The sequence below is a fragment of the Entelurus aequoreus genome, linkage group LG11 (assembly GCF_033978785.1).
Source record: "Entelurus aequoreus isolate RoL-2023_Sb linkage group LG11, RoL_Eaeq_v1.1, whole genome shotgun sequence".
In the NCBI taxonomy this organism is placed as follows: domain Eukaryota; kingdom Metazoa; phylum Chordata; class Actinopteri; order Syngnathiformes; family Syngnathidae; genus Entelurus; species Entelurus aequoreus.
Window position 1 is genome coordinate 54,571,957 of NC_084741.1, and position 21,210 is coordinate 54,593,166.

Below are 21,210 nucleotides of genomic sequence, written 5' to 3' on the forward strand. Positions count from 1 at the left end.
TGACCACATGGCCACTGAGCAGGTTAAAAAACTAAAAAGAAGCTGTTGTGATGGCAAAAATATTGACGTAATCATAGTAGTATTGACTAGATACGCTCTTGTACTTGGTATCATTACAGTGGATGTTAGGTGTAGATCCATCAATGGCGTTTGTTTACATTTTGACGCCGGTGAGCTACGGTGTGTAGTGAAGCATGTTTAGCTATTCCTCGTCCTGCAGGGATGATACTTGTAAGAAACGTACTTTATTTGTCGACATGGAGGCGAGGATTAGTGATTTAGAAGTAACTAAAACACTGCTGACTAGGGCTGGACTTTAGCCGCTAGCTAGCTAGCCAAGTCTTAAAGCACCTCTTCCGGTGGGCGTTTCAGTGTTATAACTTCACCTTTTTTTTTTCTCCCAACATGGCGCCGCTGTAGTGGCTGCTGTTGGCAGGAGCTCCGTGCTCTTGTGTCATCCTTTTGTGTTCCTGATGTTTCCCTCTTGTTTTCATGTGTTTTTTTTGCCTTTTGGTCCGGGACCCTTTGGGACTGAGTGACAAGGGGTGGCACTTTCGTGACTTCTGCTGTGCTTTTTTGTGAACTTCTGGATCTGCCTCCCGGGAGCCTTTTGGCCATGAAGACCAGGTGCTGGGTCTCTGCCACACCAGAGTCTGTTTGGAGAGACTGGAGTAGATGCGGTTGAAGAGACAGGGCTGCGGAGCTGGCGCTGAGTGCTGAGACGGACGGGCTTCACAGTGTCTTGGCTGAATAGGCAGGTATCGGACACCTTGGACGTATCCTCGCTCATCCATGCAGACTGGACACTGGCCGAGAGTTGGTGGTCGGCTGAGGGTGGAGTCGGCTCTCTTGGTTGCTTTGTTGGGTCTGTTCCTGTCTCTGGCCATGCCACCACAGTGTAAATGTTGTTTTTGTTGTTGTTGTTTTACTTTTGTAGCTGTGTGTACAAGTGGCTGGTTGTATCAGCTCTGGTCTTTTAATGTATTTAATGTCCTTTGATGTTTTCCTCTTACAAACATGTTTATGTGTGCTATGGTTATGAGGTTTTTTCTTCTTCCTTGGCCTCAGTCTGGACCCCCTCTCTAGGGGCCCAGGCTTAGCCTGAATATTTTTTTCTCACCACCCCAGCGTTTACCTGTTTCTCACCTTTTTTGAAAGGGCCGTCGGAAGTTGGCAGACCCGTAAGCGATCCTGGTCTGTCTCCCTGTAATGTTTGTCTGATCTTGAATGGGATTGTGTTGAAAATCTTAATTTCCCCTCAGGGATTATTAAAATATTTCTGATTCTGATTTATCGTTAGTTTTTAGGCCAAAATGCGTCTGTTCTCCCTTTTCTGTCTAGACACTGTGTCTGTTTGTAAGTACTCTGTGATTGTGCGCTGCCGAACATGCTCGTCTGCTCGTAAAACCAGCAATGACACGACGTGACGACGACGGGGGCGCGGTGGGTGGCGGACCGGTACTTTTCAGAGGCGGTATAGTACCAAATATGATTCCATAGTATCGCGGTACTATACCAATACTGGTATACCGTACAACCCTAGTGTGAACGTGTGACCACAACACAAGCAGGGCCACAACAGACAGTCCTTCTGCCACTCAGCAGCTTTTGCAGAGTTTAATAAATGACTTTAATTGGCTGTAGAGATGTGCTCCTTTAAGGAGGCTCAAATATTCCATTTCACCTTCTTTCTTGTCTCTGTCACACACATTCTAGCTCCCGCACGCACACACTTCTGAATGAAGCCATCTCTTTACCTTTACTCACAGTTCCTGGGTCTGCTGTGGCTAATTAGTTGAGTGGGGTTTTAGGTTTGGTAATTAGACAGAGGCGGGAGTGACGGGGGCTGTGGGAGTTGGGGAGTTGAGGGTGTCTGACTGACTGCAAAGAAAGAGAGTGGACTGTCTGGATACTGGCAGCACCGAGCAGCCAGCGAGTGTCCCTTAGGCATCTGGTGGTGGAGCACCAGTCCACACAACAGCCGTGATGTCTTTGTTTTGCGCCACATGTTACTGAAGGGGAGAACTGTGGGGAAAAAATAGGTTTGTGAGAGTAAAAGGAGAGACCTGTGAGAATTTCACTCGCTCTTAGGTTGGACATCATCATCGAGGACTGGAAATTAAAACTAGATCGAAGAGCCAGACAAAGTTGTAATTTTAGAGCTGTTAAATCTGGAATATAAACTATTATATAATAATAATAATAATAATAATAATAATAATAATAATAATAATAATAATTAGCTTTATTGTCTCCGAGGAGAAATTTGTCTTGGACATAAGACACAGCGTTTTGCATACATGCATACATACATACAGTTCATCCGACAATACAGTGACGACAGTGAACAGTGCGCAGGTATATCAGTTAGTTATGAGATCACACATTACACTCCCCCCGTATATATGAGGTAAGACTATTACTTTTTACTAGGACTGTCAAACAGTGACAATATGTCAACGCTAAATATATCCTGCGGCGTACCCCAGGGATCAATACCGGGAACAAAATTGTTCAATCTTTATATAAACGACATTTGTAAAGTAACAACGTAATTAAAAAGAGTCCTTAATGCAGATGACACAAATAACAAATAATTGAAAGAGATGGTTTGACAAAAAAGACTATCCTTGGATCACACTAAAACTAAAATAATATTATTCGGAAACAGCAGGAGAGAAAGACAAATACAAATAGATGGAGTAGAAATTTAAAAAGAAAAACATATCAGATTTGTCGGTGTAATATTAGATACAATTAACTCATATAGAAAATATACAACATAAGGTGGCAAGAAATGTTTCTGTAATGAATAAAGCTAAATATGTTCTGAACCAAAAATCACTCCATATTCTTTACCGCTCGCTAGTGTTACCATATCTGAGTTATTGTGTAGAAAAATGGGGGAATAAGTACAAATGTACATTTCATTCATGTTACAAAAAGACCAATTAGGATAATACATAATGTTGGATCTGGAGAACATACAAGTCCTGTATTTATTAAATCCAAACTATTGAAATTCAATCATTTAATGTTTTGGTGCATTTGCAAACTCCTAAAATTATGCACAAAGCAAAGTATAACCTGCTACACAAAATGTACAACAGTTCTTCTCAACAAAATAAGGAGAAATATAATTAAAGAGAAAAACCCAAGTGTATGCACACACAACCATTAAAACCTTTAACATATACGTATGTGGAATTGAATTATGAAATGTATTAAGCAAAGACGTCAAATAATGTACTAATATGATCCAGTTGAAGAAACTGTTTAAACTGCAAGTGTTTACAAAGTACAAGAAAGAAGAAATGTGATACACGTCTTGAACTTATTGAAAATAGGATATCATTTATCTCATTAAGTAAATCATAACCGACTTATTTATGAATAGAACATTAATGTATTGTGTACAAATTGAGAACAGGAAGTGAACATATGTGTTACTGATTGCTATCAAGTAGAAAAGGGTTAGGATTAAATAAGTTTTGATTATTTCTACTCCTTTTTGGGACATGTAAAGAAATATGAAAATAAGTATAGGATGTGATGTATCAAATTTGAAACTGTATATATGTTCGAAATAAAACAACTAACCAAACAAACAATTACAACATAATTAATCACGATTAATCGCAAATGTAAGTTTTTTTTTAAATATATAAATTTATTTTTTTAATGGTAATTTTTATACGTTTTTTCACCATTATTTTGCAACTAACTCTCTTACTTGTCACTAGTTTCTCTGTCAGTCTGGGCTCTGGCGTGTGGTGTCAACTGCGGGCAACCGGGGGCGCGATAAACCAGGAAACCTGTTTAGAAAAGGACACACTACCTACCGACGCAGTCGCGTTTTGTTTTATTGTGAGCAGAGAAACGCAAGACGACGACACGTTCAAACCAAGCCTCCAAAAAAAACGCAACTTGCAACTCACAAACTTTTCAAGCTACTTCAGACAAAAAAAAGTAATTTGTAATATGCGGATAAATATATGGAAATAACTTTGGTCTTGTGGAGAGAGCAACCTGCCAGGGCTTCGAAGCGTACCTTGCCATTCAATATAACCTTTTCTTTGTCCACTTCTGCTCTTTATTCGTTCCTGTGACTAAACATCCGCTGAAACGCCACTGCTTTTCCACCGCTACCGCATGGACTAAGGGTCGCAAAGGACGCACGTAGATAACGCGATAAAAAAAATAGTGTTGTAAAAGAAAACTCTCATTAACCTATTGTAATGTTGTTAACTTTGACAGCCCTACAATGTATATAAATGCATCCCTGCGGATAATTCAAACATGGTCTTCACTATTTAGGAAAAAAAAGTACTGTAGTAGTGTTGAACCTATAAGAGACATACTTTGTCATGAGAATAAAAATATTTTGTAAAATGTCAATAGAATTATATATGATGGACACATGGCACACTGACAAAGCTTAACCAATTGTTACTATAACAATCTACAAGGTTAATATAGTTGGCTTCTCTTTCTTATCCACCTCTTGTCCCCACAATTTTCCCCTCTGTCTTCCTTTTTTTCCTCTTTCTATCCCCTCCTGCTCCGACCCGGCTGCACCAAATAATAATATAAATCCATTTAAATAAAGTCAAATACAAATAAGGCAACAAGAGAAGTATCCCACACTTCTCTTTTGTAAAGTACATTTGTACAGCTGATATGGGCATCTACATCAACAATGTGATTTGCCTGAAAAGCTGGACAGGAAAAAATAAAAAATAAAAAATAATATATATATATATATATATATATATATATATATATATATATATATATATATATATATATATATATATATATATATATATATATATATATATATGATGGGGGGCTTTATATGACATTTTACGTAAACCTAATTTTACAGAAAAAAATGGCAACATTCACCAACTTATCAGTCAATCCCTAGTGGTGTAATGGTGATGCTTCTGCCTCTTGCAGCTGAGGGCGAGGGTACGATCCCCGGCCAGGCCTGTAGGGGTATTCGGTTCAAACATAAAGCAAAATCATCATGCAATTGTCTCACAGTGGCAAACCCTAATGGAACAACTTTACCGTCCACAACATACAAATGTAGAATGAGATGCCATATTGGAAATGTATCTGAAGACTCTGAATATACATATTGTATTAGAGCTGTCAAAGTTGACGTGATAACGAGTTAACAAAAGTTTCCTTTTAAAACACAGTTGTTGTTTTTTAATCGTTTGATTAAAGGCCTACTGAAAGCCACAACTACCGACCACGCAGTCTGATAGTTTATATATCAATGATGAAATCTTAACATTGAAACACATGCCAATACGGCCGGGTTAACTTATAAAGTGCAATTTTAAAATTCCCGCCACACTTCCGGTTGAAAAACTCCTTTGGATATGATTTATGCGCGTGACGTCACAAAATCCACGGAAGTGGTTGAACCCCATCGACCCGATACAAAAACCTCTTGTTTTCTTCGACAAAATTCCACAGTATTCTGGACATCTGTGTTGGTGAATCTTTTGCAATTTGTTTAATGAACAATGGAGGCTGCTAAGAAGAACGTTGTAGGTGGGATCGATCGGTGTATTAGCGGCTAAGTACAATACTTACAGCAACACAACAAGGACTACTTACTACGCCTAGCCGATGCTTGCCGCCAAACCCACGGATGAAGTCCTTCGTCGCGCCATCGATCGCTGGAACGCAGGTGGAGCACCAATGTTTTTATCATAGTTCTGTGAGGTCCGGTTGCTAAATTAGCCTTAGCGTCGTTAGCAACAGCATTGTTAAGCCTTACCAGGCTGAGAATTTTTAACCGTGTAGTTACATGTACATGGTTTAATAGTATTGTTGATCTTCTGTCTATCCTTCCAGTCAGGGGTTTATTTATTTTGTTTCTATCTTCATTTGAGAACGATGCTATCACGTTAGCTCAGTAGCTAAGTGTGTCACCGATGTATTGTCGTGGAGATAAAAGTCACTTTAAATGTCCATTTCGCGTGCTGGACTCTCATTTTCAAGAAGATATAGTATCCGAGGTAGTTTAAAATACAAATCCGTGATCAACAATAGAAAAAGGAGAGTGTGGAATCCAATGAGCCAGCTTGTACCTAAGTTACGGTCAGAGCGAAAAAAGATACGTCCATCACTGCCTCTCTAGTCCTTCACTGTAGCGTTCCTCATCTATGAATCTTTCATCCTCGCTCAAATTAATGAGGTAATCATCGCTTTGTCGCTCCGAATCTCTCGCTCCATTGTAAACAACGGGGAATTGTGAGGAATACTAGCTCCTGTGACGTCACGCTACTTCCGGTACAGGCAAGGCTTTTTTTTTTTATCAGCGAGCAAAAGTTGCAAACTTTATCGTCGATTTTCTCTACTAAATCCTTTCAGCAAAAATATGGCAATATCGCGAAATGATCAAGTATGACACAGAATGGATCTGCTATTCCCGTTTAAATAAAAAAAATTCATTTCAGAAGGCCTTTAACATGTATCTTGTGTGACCTCGGTCCATACCATAGCGGTGGAAAAGCGTGACATTCCAGTTTATGCTGAATCACCGGAACTAATAGGGAATGAAATTAACAAATAAAAAGATATATTGCATGGCAAGTTTAGCGTAGATGCCCTGGCAGGTCGCTCTCTCCACAACACCAAAGTTAATTCCATCCACTGTCACTGTGAGTTGAGTTATCACCGAAGTTACTAGCTGCTAGAAGCAGCGGGCTTGCCAAGTCTGCGTATTACTTTTTTCCTCAAGTCGCTTACAAAATGTTTATTTTGAGCTTGTTTCTGAACGTGTGGTTGCTTATTTGGGCTTGCTTTTCTCGCCCCACAATAAGGCAAAACCCAATACACTGGAACGTAGTTTTTCATTTCCTACATGTTCCCTACAGTTGCATGCAAATGCCTGAGAGAAATAAGTGACGAGACAATGGGAGAGTCCGGTGGCAGTAAGTGTGGAAAACCTAATGAAAATACCAATTTAAAATATAAATATACACTTCATAATGGGATAAAAGAGAGTACACTAAAGGACTTGATTAGAACCCAGGTGGAAAAAGTTTTGCGTTTGTGTTGAACATTTGCATAAAATACTGTCAAGACCTAGAGTCGTGGTCAAAAATGTACATACACTTGTAAATAACAATGTCATGGCTGTCTTGAGTTTCCAATTATTTCTACAACTTTTATTTTTTTGTGATGGAGTGATTGGAGCACATATTTGTTTGTCACAAAAAACATTCATGAAGTTTGGTTCTTTTATGAATTTATTATGGGTGTACTGAAATTGTGACCAAATCTGCTGGGTCAAAAGTAAGTGACACTATTTAAATATACAAATACTTTTATTTGCGATTAATTATGAGTTAACTATGGACAAAAGGCAATTTTGATTAAATATTTTGTTTGACAACCCTAATATATATAGATATATTTGTTTCAAATACTGTAAATGACAATACAATGCAGTCCAGTCGTGCCACGTATTAGTGTTTCAACATTTTCTTAAACATATAATTTTAAACTATTCTCATTAGATTGTGCTCCTAATGAAGCACCATTTATTTAAAACCATGCGGTGTGAAAATGTGCTTTTTTTATGGGCAGTGGAACAATATTTAAAAGTAAACGATTAATAATAAGGCAAATTCTTGAAATCATAACAACACAGTTGCACAGAAAAACTGTCCCTAAAAAAAGGCTTTTTCAATCTTTAATGTCTTGTTTACTTCCAGCAATTCCAGGTTTCTTCCCTGTGTTGCCGGTAAGAAGCCTCCGACTGCAACACAATCCAATTAAATAAAGAGTGTTGTCTCTCCAGGTTCCTCTGTTCTCTAATTGGGGCTGTGACTGCTCACTAATCAGCAGAGGTACAGGTGGGCCCTGGAGGACGCAGACAAGGCTTCTCCTGTTAATTGAAGAGATGCTAAACCTGGCCTACTCATTGCCATGCAACATAGATGCAAACACAACTCGAGCATGCTAAATTTATCTAAACATCCCTGTGCATCATCTACCCTCACCTTCTCTACGGCTGCTTTTTTTTGTCTTAAAACAATGCACCATAACAAATAATGGTGTTACACAGGTGATTGTGGTAATTACATGATCACAAGCTCAAATAATGTTTTGTTTCTCCCTTAATTATACTCTGTAAACCAGTCAGAAAAAGGACAATTTTGACTTGATGTTAATTATGCACATGGACGCTATTAAGGACCTTAAGGAAACTGCACTAACAACATTCCTCATTGTAATTGATTAACCTGTTATTTTGTCTATTTTCAGATTTTTTTTCCCCTCAAGGGCTGAAGCCATCTTGGCCAGGTGTGTTTGTGATTTCCTGTCCCGTCTGGCGATAGTAGCTGCCGTGCATGCTGGGTCACAGCTGAGTATATTATATTGAGGAAATAACATGTCCACAGAACACCAAGTCCACATTCATACTTGCCAGGTAGCAAGTTTTTTATCATTTTATCCGCTGCATAATTTGAAAACTAAAAACTAAACTTGCGAGTATTAAGTGCATTATCCTTGTAATAAATACATTCAGCATAATGGAGTTTGAATGTGTTACTCTTATGTTCTTGCCCTTCAAATCTCAATTTCATACAAAACATATGAAACTTAATGTTAAAACTAATCCACAGTAGTTCCACCATCATTTTGACTGCCAGTTAGGTGGACACATTTTTTTATTATTATTATGTGCAGCTTTGGGGCATGTGAAGGCAAAGATTGATTACGCGGATTGTGTTCCTGTCAGCAACACACAGGCACTAAAATATAAGGCACACCTGGAGCAGTACTCACATTTGACATACCAACGTAAGCCCCTAAAAGACAAACAATGAAGTCTATAAAACATTTATGGTAGATAAAGTGCTGTAGAGTGCTAAAAGCGAGCAGAGTGAGGCATCTGGTCTGAAATGAGTGAAAGTGGGTGTATGAACATTAAGAAAGTGTTGCAGCATCCATTGTAAAAGAGGTTAGCACTATAAATTAATACACATTTATTTCTAATACGAATCTGTGATTGTACAAAGAAAAAAAAAACGGATCTGACAACATTAAAAAAATTAATGACTTGATTTTTATTTGCAATTACAAAGTCTCAGTAGCACGAGAAAAGTTGTTAATAAATCCTTGCATAGCTGTTGTTAATCTTGCAAAAGTTATGCTGATTTACTTCATCACATGCCATAATTAAATCAATAATGATGTTAAAGTGCAAGTAACAACTCTTTGGTGCAAAGAATTTCACAATTTACTATCAGATTTAGAGAAAGGCGCCACTTCCACCACAACCTTGCCCAGGTTCTTGCCTGCGTACATGTAGTCTACAGCTCTGAAGACTGACTCGAGGCCAACAAACCTCCCCCCTTGAGCCAAATCCCCATAATCCACCTCGCACACGAGCTTCCCCTTGGCAAACATCTGCATCATGCTAGCCAGAGCCTCCTTGTAGTCGCTGATGAAGTGGGGAAGGAAGAAACCTCGAAGGCTGGCGGATTTTTGGAGAAGTTTCACAGGTAAAGTTGCTCCTCTGAACTGGGGAATCCCAGATGCAGACTGGTATCCTGAGATGAAGCCTATCACAATGAGCCGCCCTTTTTGAGCCAGACTGTTGACCGCCACGTCTAGAACGTTTCCTCCGACGGATTCATAAACCACGTCTATACCTTTTGGGTACTCTGTCTTCAGGGTCTTGACCAGGTCCTCTACTTTGTAGTTGATTGGCCGGTCGCACCCGATAGATTTAAGGAAGCCTGCTTTCTCATTGGATGAACAGGTGCCGATCACGTGACAACCGGCATGTTTGGCAAACTGCACCGCAAACTGCCCCGTTCCTCCTGCAGCTGCCGTGACCAGAACGGTCTCGCCTTGGGCCAGGTCACCCAGTCGTTTCAAGGCGATGTAGGCAGTAGCACCGCTAACCAGAAAGGTTAGAAACTCGGGCTTCACCGAGGGAACAGGCACACCCATCTTGGCGGGAACCACTGTGTACTCCGCAAAGGCGCCATTGTTGAAGTAGGCCACAGTGTCCCCAACGGTGTAGCGAGAGCTGGCACTTAGGCCGAGGCCGACCACCTCGCCGATACCCTCAAATCCAGCGTCGAAGGGAGGCTGTACAGACGGATCATAACGTCCTGCCGTATAATTAATGTCGGAGGCGTTGATTCCCACAAAACTGAAAGACAATGAAACAAAAAGCTTGGAATGAAAGATGAGACAAATACAGTTGAGGTGATGACCCCGACTTGAGATAAATCTTCACTTGGATTTGTTCTGGCGATAATCTGCATTCTCTCTTGAAAAGAAGTAGCAAACTTCACTGACAGGAAATGCTTGTATGACACCAAACAATGCATGATGTTGTGATCCATTGCTTACAGACACCAACAACAAACTGCAATTTAGAAACCATACATAATTGTCTCAAGCCAGGGACAACTGTTTTCATCTTTGGCAACATGATGGAAAGAAACGTGAGAAAGGAAGTGTATAAATAAACCATTTACTGTACTGTCTTTTAGTTTTGCATTCAGGTCTTATTATTGTGCATGTTGCTTGTGCACTTTGAGCCTGCAGATAATGCGTCTGCAGACTACAGCTGGATCACTGAGATAGAGCATCTCTCTATTGGACTAAATTATATCCTGAAATTTAAAGTAAATGCAACTATTGCCACATAAAAACAGAAAATACAAAGGTTAAATTATATCAAATAAGCAGACGGTTGTGACAGTGCTGTCACAATTATTTCAAAACACACTTCTCTTTACAGCTTTGAGAACAATATTGTCATTAAAACATTCACAACAGATGTTTAATGTAAGAGTTATTTATGCAGTAGCTCTAATTACAATCAGACAATTCATTTATTTTGGGGGTTTACTAATTTAATGCAAAATTATGGTGCAAGTAAAAAAAGCATACACTTCAGTGCCGCTTATACTCTGACTTTAACATCATGCATTTAACATGAATTTGCTTTCTTTAAAAAGGGACCAAATGTGGATTAAATTTGTTGTAAATAATTTAATTATCAATATTTCTGTAAAAGGACTTATTTAACAGGATTCATAGTTGACAGTGTAAAAACTTCTGCTAAAAAAACAAAATCAAATGCACCACTTAACTGTATTACTACCCCGCCTCCTCACTCCTTTTTTCTATGGTTGTGACCAACAACCGCCAAGTAACCTGACGGTCAAAGGTCTTAGTTTACAAGCAAATAATCGCGATCCTGCAAGGCTATAATGTGATCTTCACTCAGACCGGTGCAAAACTACATTTTATTGGGCCGTAAATGCCACAATATAAAACCTAAGCGGATTGTGAAAGGCGTATTTAACATAAAACCCCAGGTCAAGCATGCAGATCTAATAAAAAGCACAGGTAGGATATTGCTTTTAGCAGGATTTATCACTTTAAACCCTACCAGTGTGTTCAGTTCCTGTCATCTTGTGATCTAAAAACGGCTTCAGTGTTCTGCCACTTTTGCAAAGGAGAGAAATGGTGCAGCATCTCCTTTCCCACCTCCAGCATCTCATCTGCTGGTACTGGTGGGGGCCCCCCATGACTTTGTATTTGCAGGTCGGTGACGTAGACAGACATGAGGACGGAGAGAGAGGGAGGGAGGAAAGAGAGAGAGAGAGAGATGCCGAGATGGATTGATAGACAAATGCAGAGAGGGGCGGAACTTGGAATTACAGTACGGCTCTTATTCCTCACGTATTTTGCAATCTTGTGATGAGGATGATTGCTGCTTCTGGTGGACATATCCGAATCGAGGTAAGTAAGGCTCTGCAACTTCTAGATTACACATTAGGGTTTTGTTTTGTTTTGTATTATAAAACGACAACTTACCGATTCCTTACGAGCAAGTCCGCGTCCCCGGGTGTGGGAACAGGAGCATTCTGTACCGAGGCGGCTTCTCCAAAATTCGGACTCAGCTTGTTTACAACCACCCTTTTCATGCTGCTCGGTATGGAAGATCCCTTAAAATCAATGAAGTGCGCCGAGTAGGACATGTCGATGATAGGGCGTCGCGGAACCGGAAGAAGTCCAGAAAGTGAGTCGGTGCCTCTCCGCCTGGAACCGAGCGAAAACAACAACACCGCCGTCCGAGCATTTCTTGCCCACAGTGGAGCGGACATTGCCCCCCCGCCGGAAATGTGACAAAGTTCACGGGCAACTTGCTTGCTAGCCTGCTAGGAGGCTCGTCCTACGCGCTGACATCATTATGCAGGCCCCCGGTCGTGCTCGAACACGACTATTTGCTTCGAAGCCGAAATAAACAATTTGTAAAGCGAGTCCAAAAAAAGGAGTATTAATGCCCAAAAATGTTGAGAGAGGAGCACAGCCGCGCCACACACTCGCTAGTCGTCCGTGTTTGTCTGCTAAGTCCCGCCCCCTTCTTCTTCTTCTTCTTCTCCTTCCCGGACACAACATTCACTTCCTAGTAAGGTGAAACTAACCATTTCCCTCAACTTAATAATACAAACAACACGATGAAGAGGGGACAAAAACGTGTTAAAGCGACGTCTTTGAAGAGTTACGTGACGTTCGCGGGCGCATACCTGTAAGCTTGTATCGCCAATTGAATGAGATGAACCACAAACATGTATTTAATTACGTCGTACGTGTAACAAAATAGACTTTTTTTTTTTTTTTGGACGTGACGGTGTTTTAACGTCGGTGTGCTTTATGGCTACCAGAGGATGTGCTAGGCTGCCATTGTCATGTTTCCCCAGCATGGAGAGTGTTGGTTGGGTAAGGGGACAAGACAATTAAAAAGATTGACAGGTAGCCTCCTCTGTCAGGGCTGACGCTGGCGGAGAAGGGGAGGAGTAAAAAAATGTAGCAGGAAAAGCCTCGATGCGTCTGTCTATCAGTTGAGACGGTCTGAAAACAGCTTGTGGATCCATCGCGTTTCCGTTTTGACTTGTTTTTTTTTCCTGCCGGGGAAGGGGGTTCGAACTCGGATCTGTCCCCCTCCCTCCTTTCTTGTTTAAGAGACAAGCGTGTTACGAGTCCATGTCGCCAAAGCTTTTTTGGATGCATGCGTCTCAAGTGTTCCTTCTCGCCGCATCAAACAGACCGTGCTCAAGATGCCCCGAGATAATCAATCCTAAAAGCGTAGGTAAGGTATAAATATGTATATTTGTGTTTTGCTATTTTTTCATTTGAATCGGAGTCCGAACTATCGAGACGGAATCCGGGATGAGGTGGCGTGTCGGTGCCTGGGACTGTGACGTTAATGCATCTAATGGCTGTCTCTCTTTCATCTCTTTTTTTCCAGGTTTCTGACTTTTAAAAAGGGGTGCACAGAAAGGACTCGTTTCTTATCAGACTGGACTTATTTGTTTTGTTTGTTATTTTTGAGTTTTCTAAAGCGCCGCAAACTATCGCCCCGCTACAACTCCAAATATTTTTTTTTTTTTTTTTTTTCTAATTCAAGCGGAAGTGAAGTGAAAACTTTGGGCATTTTGTTGACATTATTTCCACGGGGGGGAAATGAAGGAAGATGATATTTGATGGACACGAAGGTCTCCCGAGCTGCTACGTAATTTTTCCAACCCCACGTCGCTGGAGCCGATCCAGCTATTAAAGTCTAAATATATCAGCCGGTGTAAAGAGAAGACTGACATTTTCTGCTCTGAGATCAAAACGTGCTCCCCCCCGAAAAGGGATGATTTTTCACCACTGACAGACTTCCAGTTCTTTGTCATTCCTGCATGAGAAGCACCGTGGAGGTTGACGGTCACTATGCCGAGGAGAAAGCAGCAAGAGCCGCGGCGATCAGCAGGTATAACCCGCCCCCTTCTTTCACTGTCATTTCTCATCTCCCCAAAGCAAAATAGCTTTGTATATATATATATATATATATATATATATATATATATATATATATATATATATATATATATATATATATATATATATATATATATATATATATATATAAGTCACTTATGCAGACTATTTGTCACATACTACTTTCTTTAGTTGTGCTGCATGCCTCGAATCATATAATTACATTTGACACACATTTACTGTCATACTTTAACTGAAGACCTATACCTTAACCTGGGTTTAGTTGTCCTAAAATGTGTCCAATTGCCTGCTTACCTTTCAAATTAAAAGTAACAGTTCTGGGGATTAAAGGGATCATAGGAGGTCCAAGTGTTTGTGTGCGTGTGTTTGTTTATGTGTGTGTGTGATGAGTAGGAAAGAAAGGGGAGAAAACAGGCGGTTTTTGCCGTCCTTTTATTATATTAGAGGATTGCCATCATAGATTTAACTGGTGATTGATCGCCTGTCATGTGACTATTTCTGATCTATTCAACCCTGATAAGCTTCAATACATTTCCGCATCAAGACAGGTATGCAAACTATCTCCTGTGATGTTGGCAGCCAGACTTAGGGGAAAAAAGTTTTACATATGAGTTTTTTTTTTAATTGTAAAAATCCAAAAAAGCAATGGTGTGTTTATTGTATGAATAATTACAGTAATGCACCTAAACAAACATCTCAGGTCACAGATTAGGTTACTTATACATGTGTGCGTTCCCTTTCAGATTTACCCCACATCCACTCCCAAGAACCAGTCTAGTATCGTAATCGATATCCAGTGCTGGAGGGGAGTCTAATATTTACTGTGTGGCCAGCTGATAAACCCAGGTGTTGGCAGAGGGCTGACACCATTGACTTCTAGTGGTTTGGATCTGGACTCCCTCTCTTTTTTCCTCTCGTCTCCCTGCAGTCTTTAAACAAATGTAAATGAGTGACAGGGGTTTCTACCTCTGTGCTAATGAGGCCGACTCTTTGAAGTTAGGCATTAACAACTGGAGTGAACAAAAGACAGTTACAGAATTTTAAAGAGATTTTGAAATATGAGGTGCAAAGCGAGTCGAAGAGGAGGGCCAGCCGACGAAGACTTTGAACTCGGCAGGTTTTATCTTTTTAAGCGTGGTGCTGCTGCTGGTGATGTTGAAAAGGAGTAGGAGGAGGAGGAGGAGGAGGGGAATGTTGTGAAGGAGTAGAGAACATGCAACCAGTGCTCGCAGTCGACTTATTTTTCTCGTGCCTTTCTAGCAAGTGAGTTCTGATCCACGCTTGTATTTGGAGTGCATGTTTGAGTTTTGGTTGTTGCGATATTTTCCCACTCTTGAAAAGGTCACCCTTTTGGAATCAGAGTGACTCTCATTAGCCTTCTGCATGAAAACATGACATCTCTTTGACCCCTCCATTTCCCACTATCCAGCTTCCCTCCCTCTTTCTCCTACCACACACCCCATTGATCCATCACATTGTCCGCTCAGTGCCATCATCTGTTGTAATGGTCTATCTCAACTTGGCATACAGTATTTGTTCTATTACCCTGTCAAGTCAACATTCATATGGGTGGCATCAGCCTTTTCCTTTTAAGAACCCAATATCACCCAATAACCAAAACAAACACACTAATTTTCCTTATTGAAGATGTTGCTGACCTCTGGCTTCTCTTCCATTGCGCTGTTTAGAAAATGATTCTAAATCAGAGCTAAAATATAAAAATTGTCCCTACTTGTACATGGAATTACCGTGTTTGTAAAGCAGTGTCAAAACTTGTAATAATTTTTTTAAAGTTCTGCCGTCTAACATTTTAAATGCGTTCATTACCAGTATTACATTTATTTATTATAGTGTACAATATGTTCTGCACTTAAATGTTCCGTAAAGACGCTCACCAGATTTTTTTATGTTATTTTGCAGGAACATTATCACTGTAAAATAATATATCGCATAGTAGTTTTAAAGCATTTTCATATGGCTGCACAAATGGTCCAAAAAAGGAGATACTGTTAATTTTGTTATTTATGTTTTCCTCTATGAATCCAATATACAAAAAATATAAAAGTGCATCAACAAGTGTAGCAAATAAAAACATGGTTGTATTTTCTTCTTTAAATGTGTGTGTGTTAAATAATTTATACACAGGTTGTATCATTAAATGACCAGGGGTTAGTTTGTTTTAAATGTGTAACTAAAAATAACGAATAAGATAGTCACTTATTTCTGGGTAGCGTGGTGGTAATTATAAAACTTTGCGTGAGTACATTTGGAGTAGGTAGTGAAGGTGTTAAGGTTGTTTCCGTCGGCTTCATTAGAGAGAGCCCTAATTATCTGTGTGGCTGATGGATTTGTGACAGGGCCTAACGATTAATGCTGACAAATTCAGTAAGGTGTCAAGTCCGCAGCTGCCTTGATGTAATCAAGCTGATATTATACAGTCCCCATAGCCCCTAGTGCAGCACCAACTCAATTTGCCTGCACAGGTGACAAATGGACTTTGCTACCTGACTAATCACGTCAAGAGACAATGCCAGTTAATGACCTTTAGTAAGCCCTCGCCACCCCTCTTATAACCTTGTAATAAGCAAGCCAGTGCGACCTTAGCACAACACAGTGATCCATTTACTGTTTTCCTGAAAGAGTTTCCATTTACTCTGACTAAAAGTAAAACAGTGTTTATTTTCTTTGATGGGTGAACATTTCCAACTGTTGCCAAAAGTTGTATTTTTTGCATTAATGACAACCTACAGCTTGTTGGTTTATAGGTACTTCTGTGCAGTTCCATGGACCGTGTTTAAACTACAGGCATTCTGTTGACGTGTTTAAACTTTTTGCATGCGTCGCCCTCCTTGGAGTAAATCACCTCCACATCATAACACGGCCGGCATGTACTTTGGCTGCATGAAAGTAAAACGGCATCCTGACTCAGTTCTGTCGCCGCCTCGCTAAAGGCCTCCTGTTTATTCCCAGCTGGGGGCTCGCTGTGCTCAGGGATTAATGATTTTGCATGCTTGGGGTGGCTAAGATTACACAGCGACCTTTGTGCTCTGACTTGATGACACTGTTATGTGATATTCTCCCCCGAAATAATCAGCAATACAGATTTATGTACCCCCCTCTCATCTGTCTACACCGGTGTCATGAAGAGTGTGTCATCAGAAGTTGTCCCTGTTTTTGTTGATAGTGAATATATTAAAGACAGTGCCTTTTTTTTTTTTGTGCAAAATAGCTCTCCTAAATTATAGAGTGACTCAAAGTCATAGGCTTTACAACTTCTAAAAAAAGAAAAGAAAAAGTTGTATTAGTATTACATGTTAACCTTGTGTTTATGTGTGAGAGAAAGTGTAAACACATGTTCTGAGAGTGTAGTTTAGCAAGGACGGGTGTTAGTTTTCCTGGAATGAATAACTTGAACCGGTGTAATGCTAACCACACCATGTTAGTCATCGTCTGCAGGAGGACCTGTTTACAGAGTCATCCCTTCCCCCCTTTTTTTGTTCCCCCACCGGAGCAAAAAAAAATAAACAAGCATGGAGAGGAGCTCTATGTATTTCTTACCTCCAACTGTCAAATCTGTTGACTCCTCCTAATCAAAAGAGGAGCTGGAACAGATATTGATCCATTACCGCCTGTTTTTATTTCCCTGCTTCAGTCTTACGGTGTGTGTGTGTGTCCAGAGTGTTCCGTCTGAGAAAGAGTGTGTGTGTGTGTGTGTGTGTGTGTGTGTGTATTCAGACGCGGCTAGAGGTTACTATAATTGGAGCGGCCGTGTTGTTAGCAGGTGGCATTGATCAGCTTCATAGATAGCCACTTTTTCCTCCTGGGTCACCTCACAAATTGTTAAATTTACATGTGGGGTTCAGTCCATTCAAAGGTTAAACTTTGTCTTACTTTCATGTCACCAAAGCTGTGTGTGTTTCTTTCTTTGCTGTGCTTGATATATGCACCGCAGGATTTGAGCATTAGTAAAGTAGTGTTGCAGCGATAGTGTTGATTATAAATTACTAATGAAGGGTATTATTAATGTTTTAACCGTGTGTTTTTTCGTCAATAAGTATATATAAAATGTTTTCAATGAAAACCTCTCTTTGTGCAGCTCTTTACCCAGAGCTGCCCCCAGGGCACTCTGCCAACACGCCTAGTGGTTGTGTTGCCCTTGCTGCACTTCACACACACAAAGACAGACCAAAACCCATAGACACAAACACACAAACAAACACGTCGGCCTAACGCTTAAGTGGAGTCGGCACATCTCTGTGGGAGGTCATATCGGAGGTGGGTTAGTATGATGGGAAATCATATCATTAAAGTAGCCAGATGTGTTTTGTTGCTGCCATGCGGCACATAAAAAACAACATTAAGTCATGGGATCCTGAAAAGAAAGCAGAAAAAAAGGCTGAGAAAATTAAGTTTAAAATAGATAGAAAGCTGCTCTCAGGGACTGAGCTGACAAGCAGCCGTACTCCTGACTGCCATAGAAAAATAATTTCTTCCAAAATAAAGAAATGTTTTCATTTTTTACTGTTGGAGCAAAGCTAAACTTTTTTTTTTTTTTTTGGCAATAAAGATGGAATTGCAACCTTTGATAAATGATCCACACTTGCTGTCATCAGTTCTTTATTATGACTTACTCTTTATTTTTATCAACAGCAAAAGTGTTCAAATTTAAGATTCTTTAGGAAAAGAAAAAGTGTTGATACGCTAGATATTTTTTCCCGTTCGGCTCTTAATTGAAGACATGAGGAAGATGAGAGGGGAAGCGTTCAAGAAAAGTAGTCATGCAACATTTAAAGTGCAAAAAATGACATCTCAAATTTTCTTAAGTATTACATTTTTTTTTAGCCAGAGTGCATTTGCTCTCTTGATCAGCGCTTTCGCCTCTCAAGAGGCTATGTAGAAGACAGCTACAGCCACATTTAACATGTTGCTTCTATCAATAAAATATGAGCAATTACAGAATATTTTGTCTAATAAGTATTTGAATTCCTCAGTGCAAGCAAAAAAAAAAACCTCTTAAAAAACATGTAGCTTACCCACTCATTACATCAGTGAGCAGGGGGAGTGAGAGGCAGCGCGTTGATGTCAACAAACAAACAAGACAAACAAGACTGGTCCTCTATAGAAGAGTCCTATCCAGGGACACCCAAACCCTGCACACTGCTCCGTCTCTTCATCCTCTAATGCTGCTCCCCCTCTCCATTTCTTTCTCTCTCTCCACCTCTTTCACTCACCTCTCATCTCTTACTTTTCCTCTGCACTTCTCGCTTCTTTTTTATTTCTTGCTCTTTTCCAGTCCCTTGCATGTTTTTCCTCTCACATCCCTCACTCTGCCAGATAAATAGTTGATTTCTGACACTCAAAAGCAAGCAAAAATAAGACAGAATATTGATTAATTGAAATAATGATATTCAGATTTGTAATATTTGTTTTAAAACTTGAATACAGTTTAGTAGTTATTAGTGGGGGTTATTTTCATACTATCAAATGTATATCATGAAATCAAAATATTGTTCACTTTAGGGATGTAATGATAAATGGTAATAATGATAACCACAGTAAAACTGCCGACAGTGAGTGTTACCCTTAAAATTATCGAAAAATCGTGACTGGTAACTGCACTTTGATAAACCCACAGACTGACTGGCGCCAGTTAGCTAGCTTAAATGCCAACTTGAAAACAAGAGACATTAACATTTTTCTCCATTAGGAAACAACATATCCCAATCTAAATTTATATAAACACATTGCTGTCTGAGTAACTAACACATTGAACCTACAAGCTGTGCTCTCTTTAAACAAAATGATTGTTTGATACTTAGAGGAATACGAAACAGAGGTGCTTTTATTGTGTGTTCAAGGACCGCTGAACAGTGTCGGACGCCACAACGCCCGCCAGAATTAATAAATGAAGATAATAGATTCTATTTGTTACGCACTTTTTATTTAAATAAATCTTATAAAGGGCTACGTGGCGAAGTTGATAGAGTGGCTGTGCCAGCAATCGGAGTGTTGCTGGTTACTGGGGTTCAATTCCCACCTTCTACCTTCCTAGTCACGTCCGTTGTGTCCTTGGGCAAGACACTTCACCCTTTGCCTCTGATGGCTGCTGGTTAGCGCCTTGCATGGCAGCTCCCGCCATCAGTGTGTGAATGTGTGTATGAATGGGTAAATGTGGAAATACTGTCAAAGCGCTTTGAGTACCTTGAAGGTAGAAAAGCGCTATACAAGTATAACCCATTTATCATTTATTTATTACAGTGCATACCAATGTTAAACAATAACAATAAAAGCTTAGCCATTAAACAGACAACATACAAATACTTAAACACCATCAGTGAAGTATAAGAAACAGGAAACATGCAAAATAGTTGGTTTTCTAACAGTGTGTTTATTTATTTTAGTTATTTAAAAAAATACTAGGTCAAAATATTTCAGTGTGTGTTTAAGTACTTTTTGAGCACATTTAACAACACTGCAATAATAATGATAACCGTGATGATTTTGGTCACAATGCCCGTGATAGGAAATTTCCGTATGGTTACATCCCATGTATACAACAGTTTAACGTTGCCTAATTTAGCATTATTGTTCATAGAAGGGTTCAACGTGTATTATAGGAGATAGTTTCTAGGAGCATCAAGGAGGACTTATGGTTGGATGGCAGCGAAAAGGGTGGGGGGCACAGCTTTTAGGACGGGTATTAGAGCTGACAGATGAATGAGACGATGGACAAATTCTCCCCCAACAGCTGTGACCGCCACCATTATCTTGACAGGTGTCAATTAAGAATTACTGCTGGCCAAATGCCTCCACCCCACACACATACACATGTAGGTCCCTGCATCACAGCAACGCTACAGCCACACACAAACACACACAATGTCCAGCTGTCGACGTGCGAGAGAAATAACATTTTACCCTTGTCAGTGTTGTCACAGACCCTAAAGCCTTACTCCTATTCCTCTTTGAAGCAACAGCCAGCGGCAGATGCTTACTGATCAATAGCTCAGTGTGCTTGTGATCATGAGGATGGTTTTGTCTGTCTCTGGAGGGGTGGGTGTGTCCACTTTTTGACCCATCATGGTCAGAGAAACGAGGGAGTTCCGTTCTGTAGCTCTGCTTACTTTGCTAAAACAGTACACACATATAAACAATTACAAAAACATGTGCGTCCACAATATTATGACCACAATCTAATGAGATTAAAAATGAGAGGTCATAATTCTATGAGATCAATCAATCAATCAATCAATGTTTATTTATATAGCCCTAAATCACAAGATGTGTGCGAGATGTGTGCGAGATGTGTGCTTTTTTTATTGTGTGTGTAGTTTTTTGAAAAGTATAGCTACACTT

The 21,210-nt window shown here is 40.0% G+C and overlaps 2 protein-coding genes across 3 annotated transcripts in view; one reads left to right on the plus strand and one right to left on the minus strand.

The window, feature by feature from the left end:
* Window positions 1-9,006: 9,006 nt before the first annotated feature.
* Window positions 9,007-12,475, minus strand: LOC133660257 (prostaglandin reductase-3-like). Its single transcript, XM_062063565.1, has 2 exons — window positions 11,884-12,475; window positions 9,007-10,201 (listed from the first exon to the last, which is right to left on the minus strand). Exons 1-2 carry the CDS (start codon window positions 12,171-12,173, stop codon window positions 9,271-9,273), a joined length of 1,221 nt encoding a protein of 406 aa, XP_061919549.1. The 5' UTR covers window positions 12,174-12,475; the 3' UTR covers window positions 9,007-9,270.
* The window catches only part of tshz1 (teashirt zinc finger homeobox 1), a 45,308-nt gene continuing 35,719 nt past the window's right edge, over window positions 11,622-21,210 (plus strand). Inside the window, exons 1-2 of one of the 2 annotated variants that reach the window (XM_062063563.1) lie at window positions 11,622-11,808; window positions 13,319-13,825. In XM_062063563.1, coding sequence (XP_061919547.1) covers window positions 13,786-13,825 — 40 coding nt within the window. In that variant the 5' untranslated portion in view covers window positions 11,622-11,808; window positions 13,319-13,785. Of the gene's footprint in view, window positions 11,809-12,488; window positions 13,160-13,318; window positions 13,826-21,210 lie in introns of those variants that run through there. The other variant, XM_062063562.1, reaches the window with a different exon arrangement.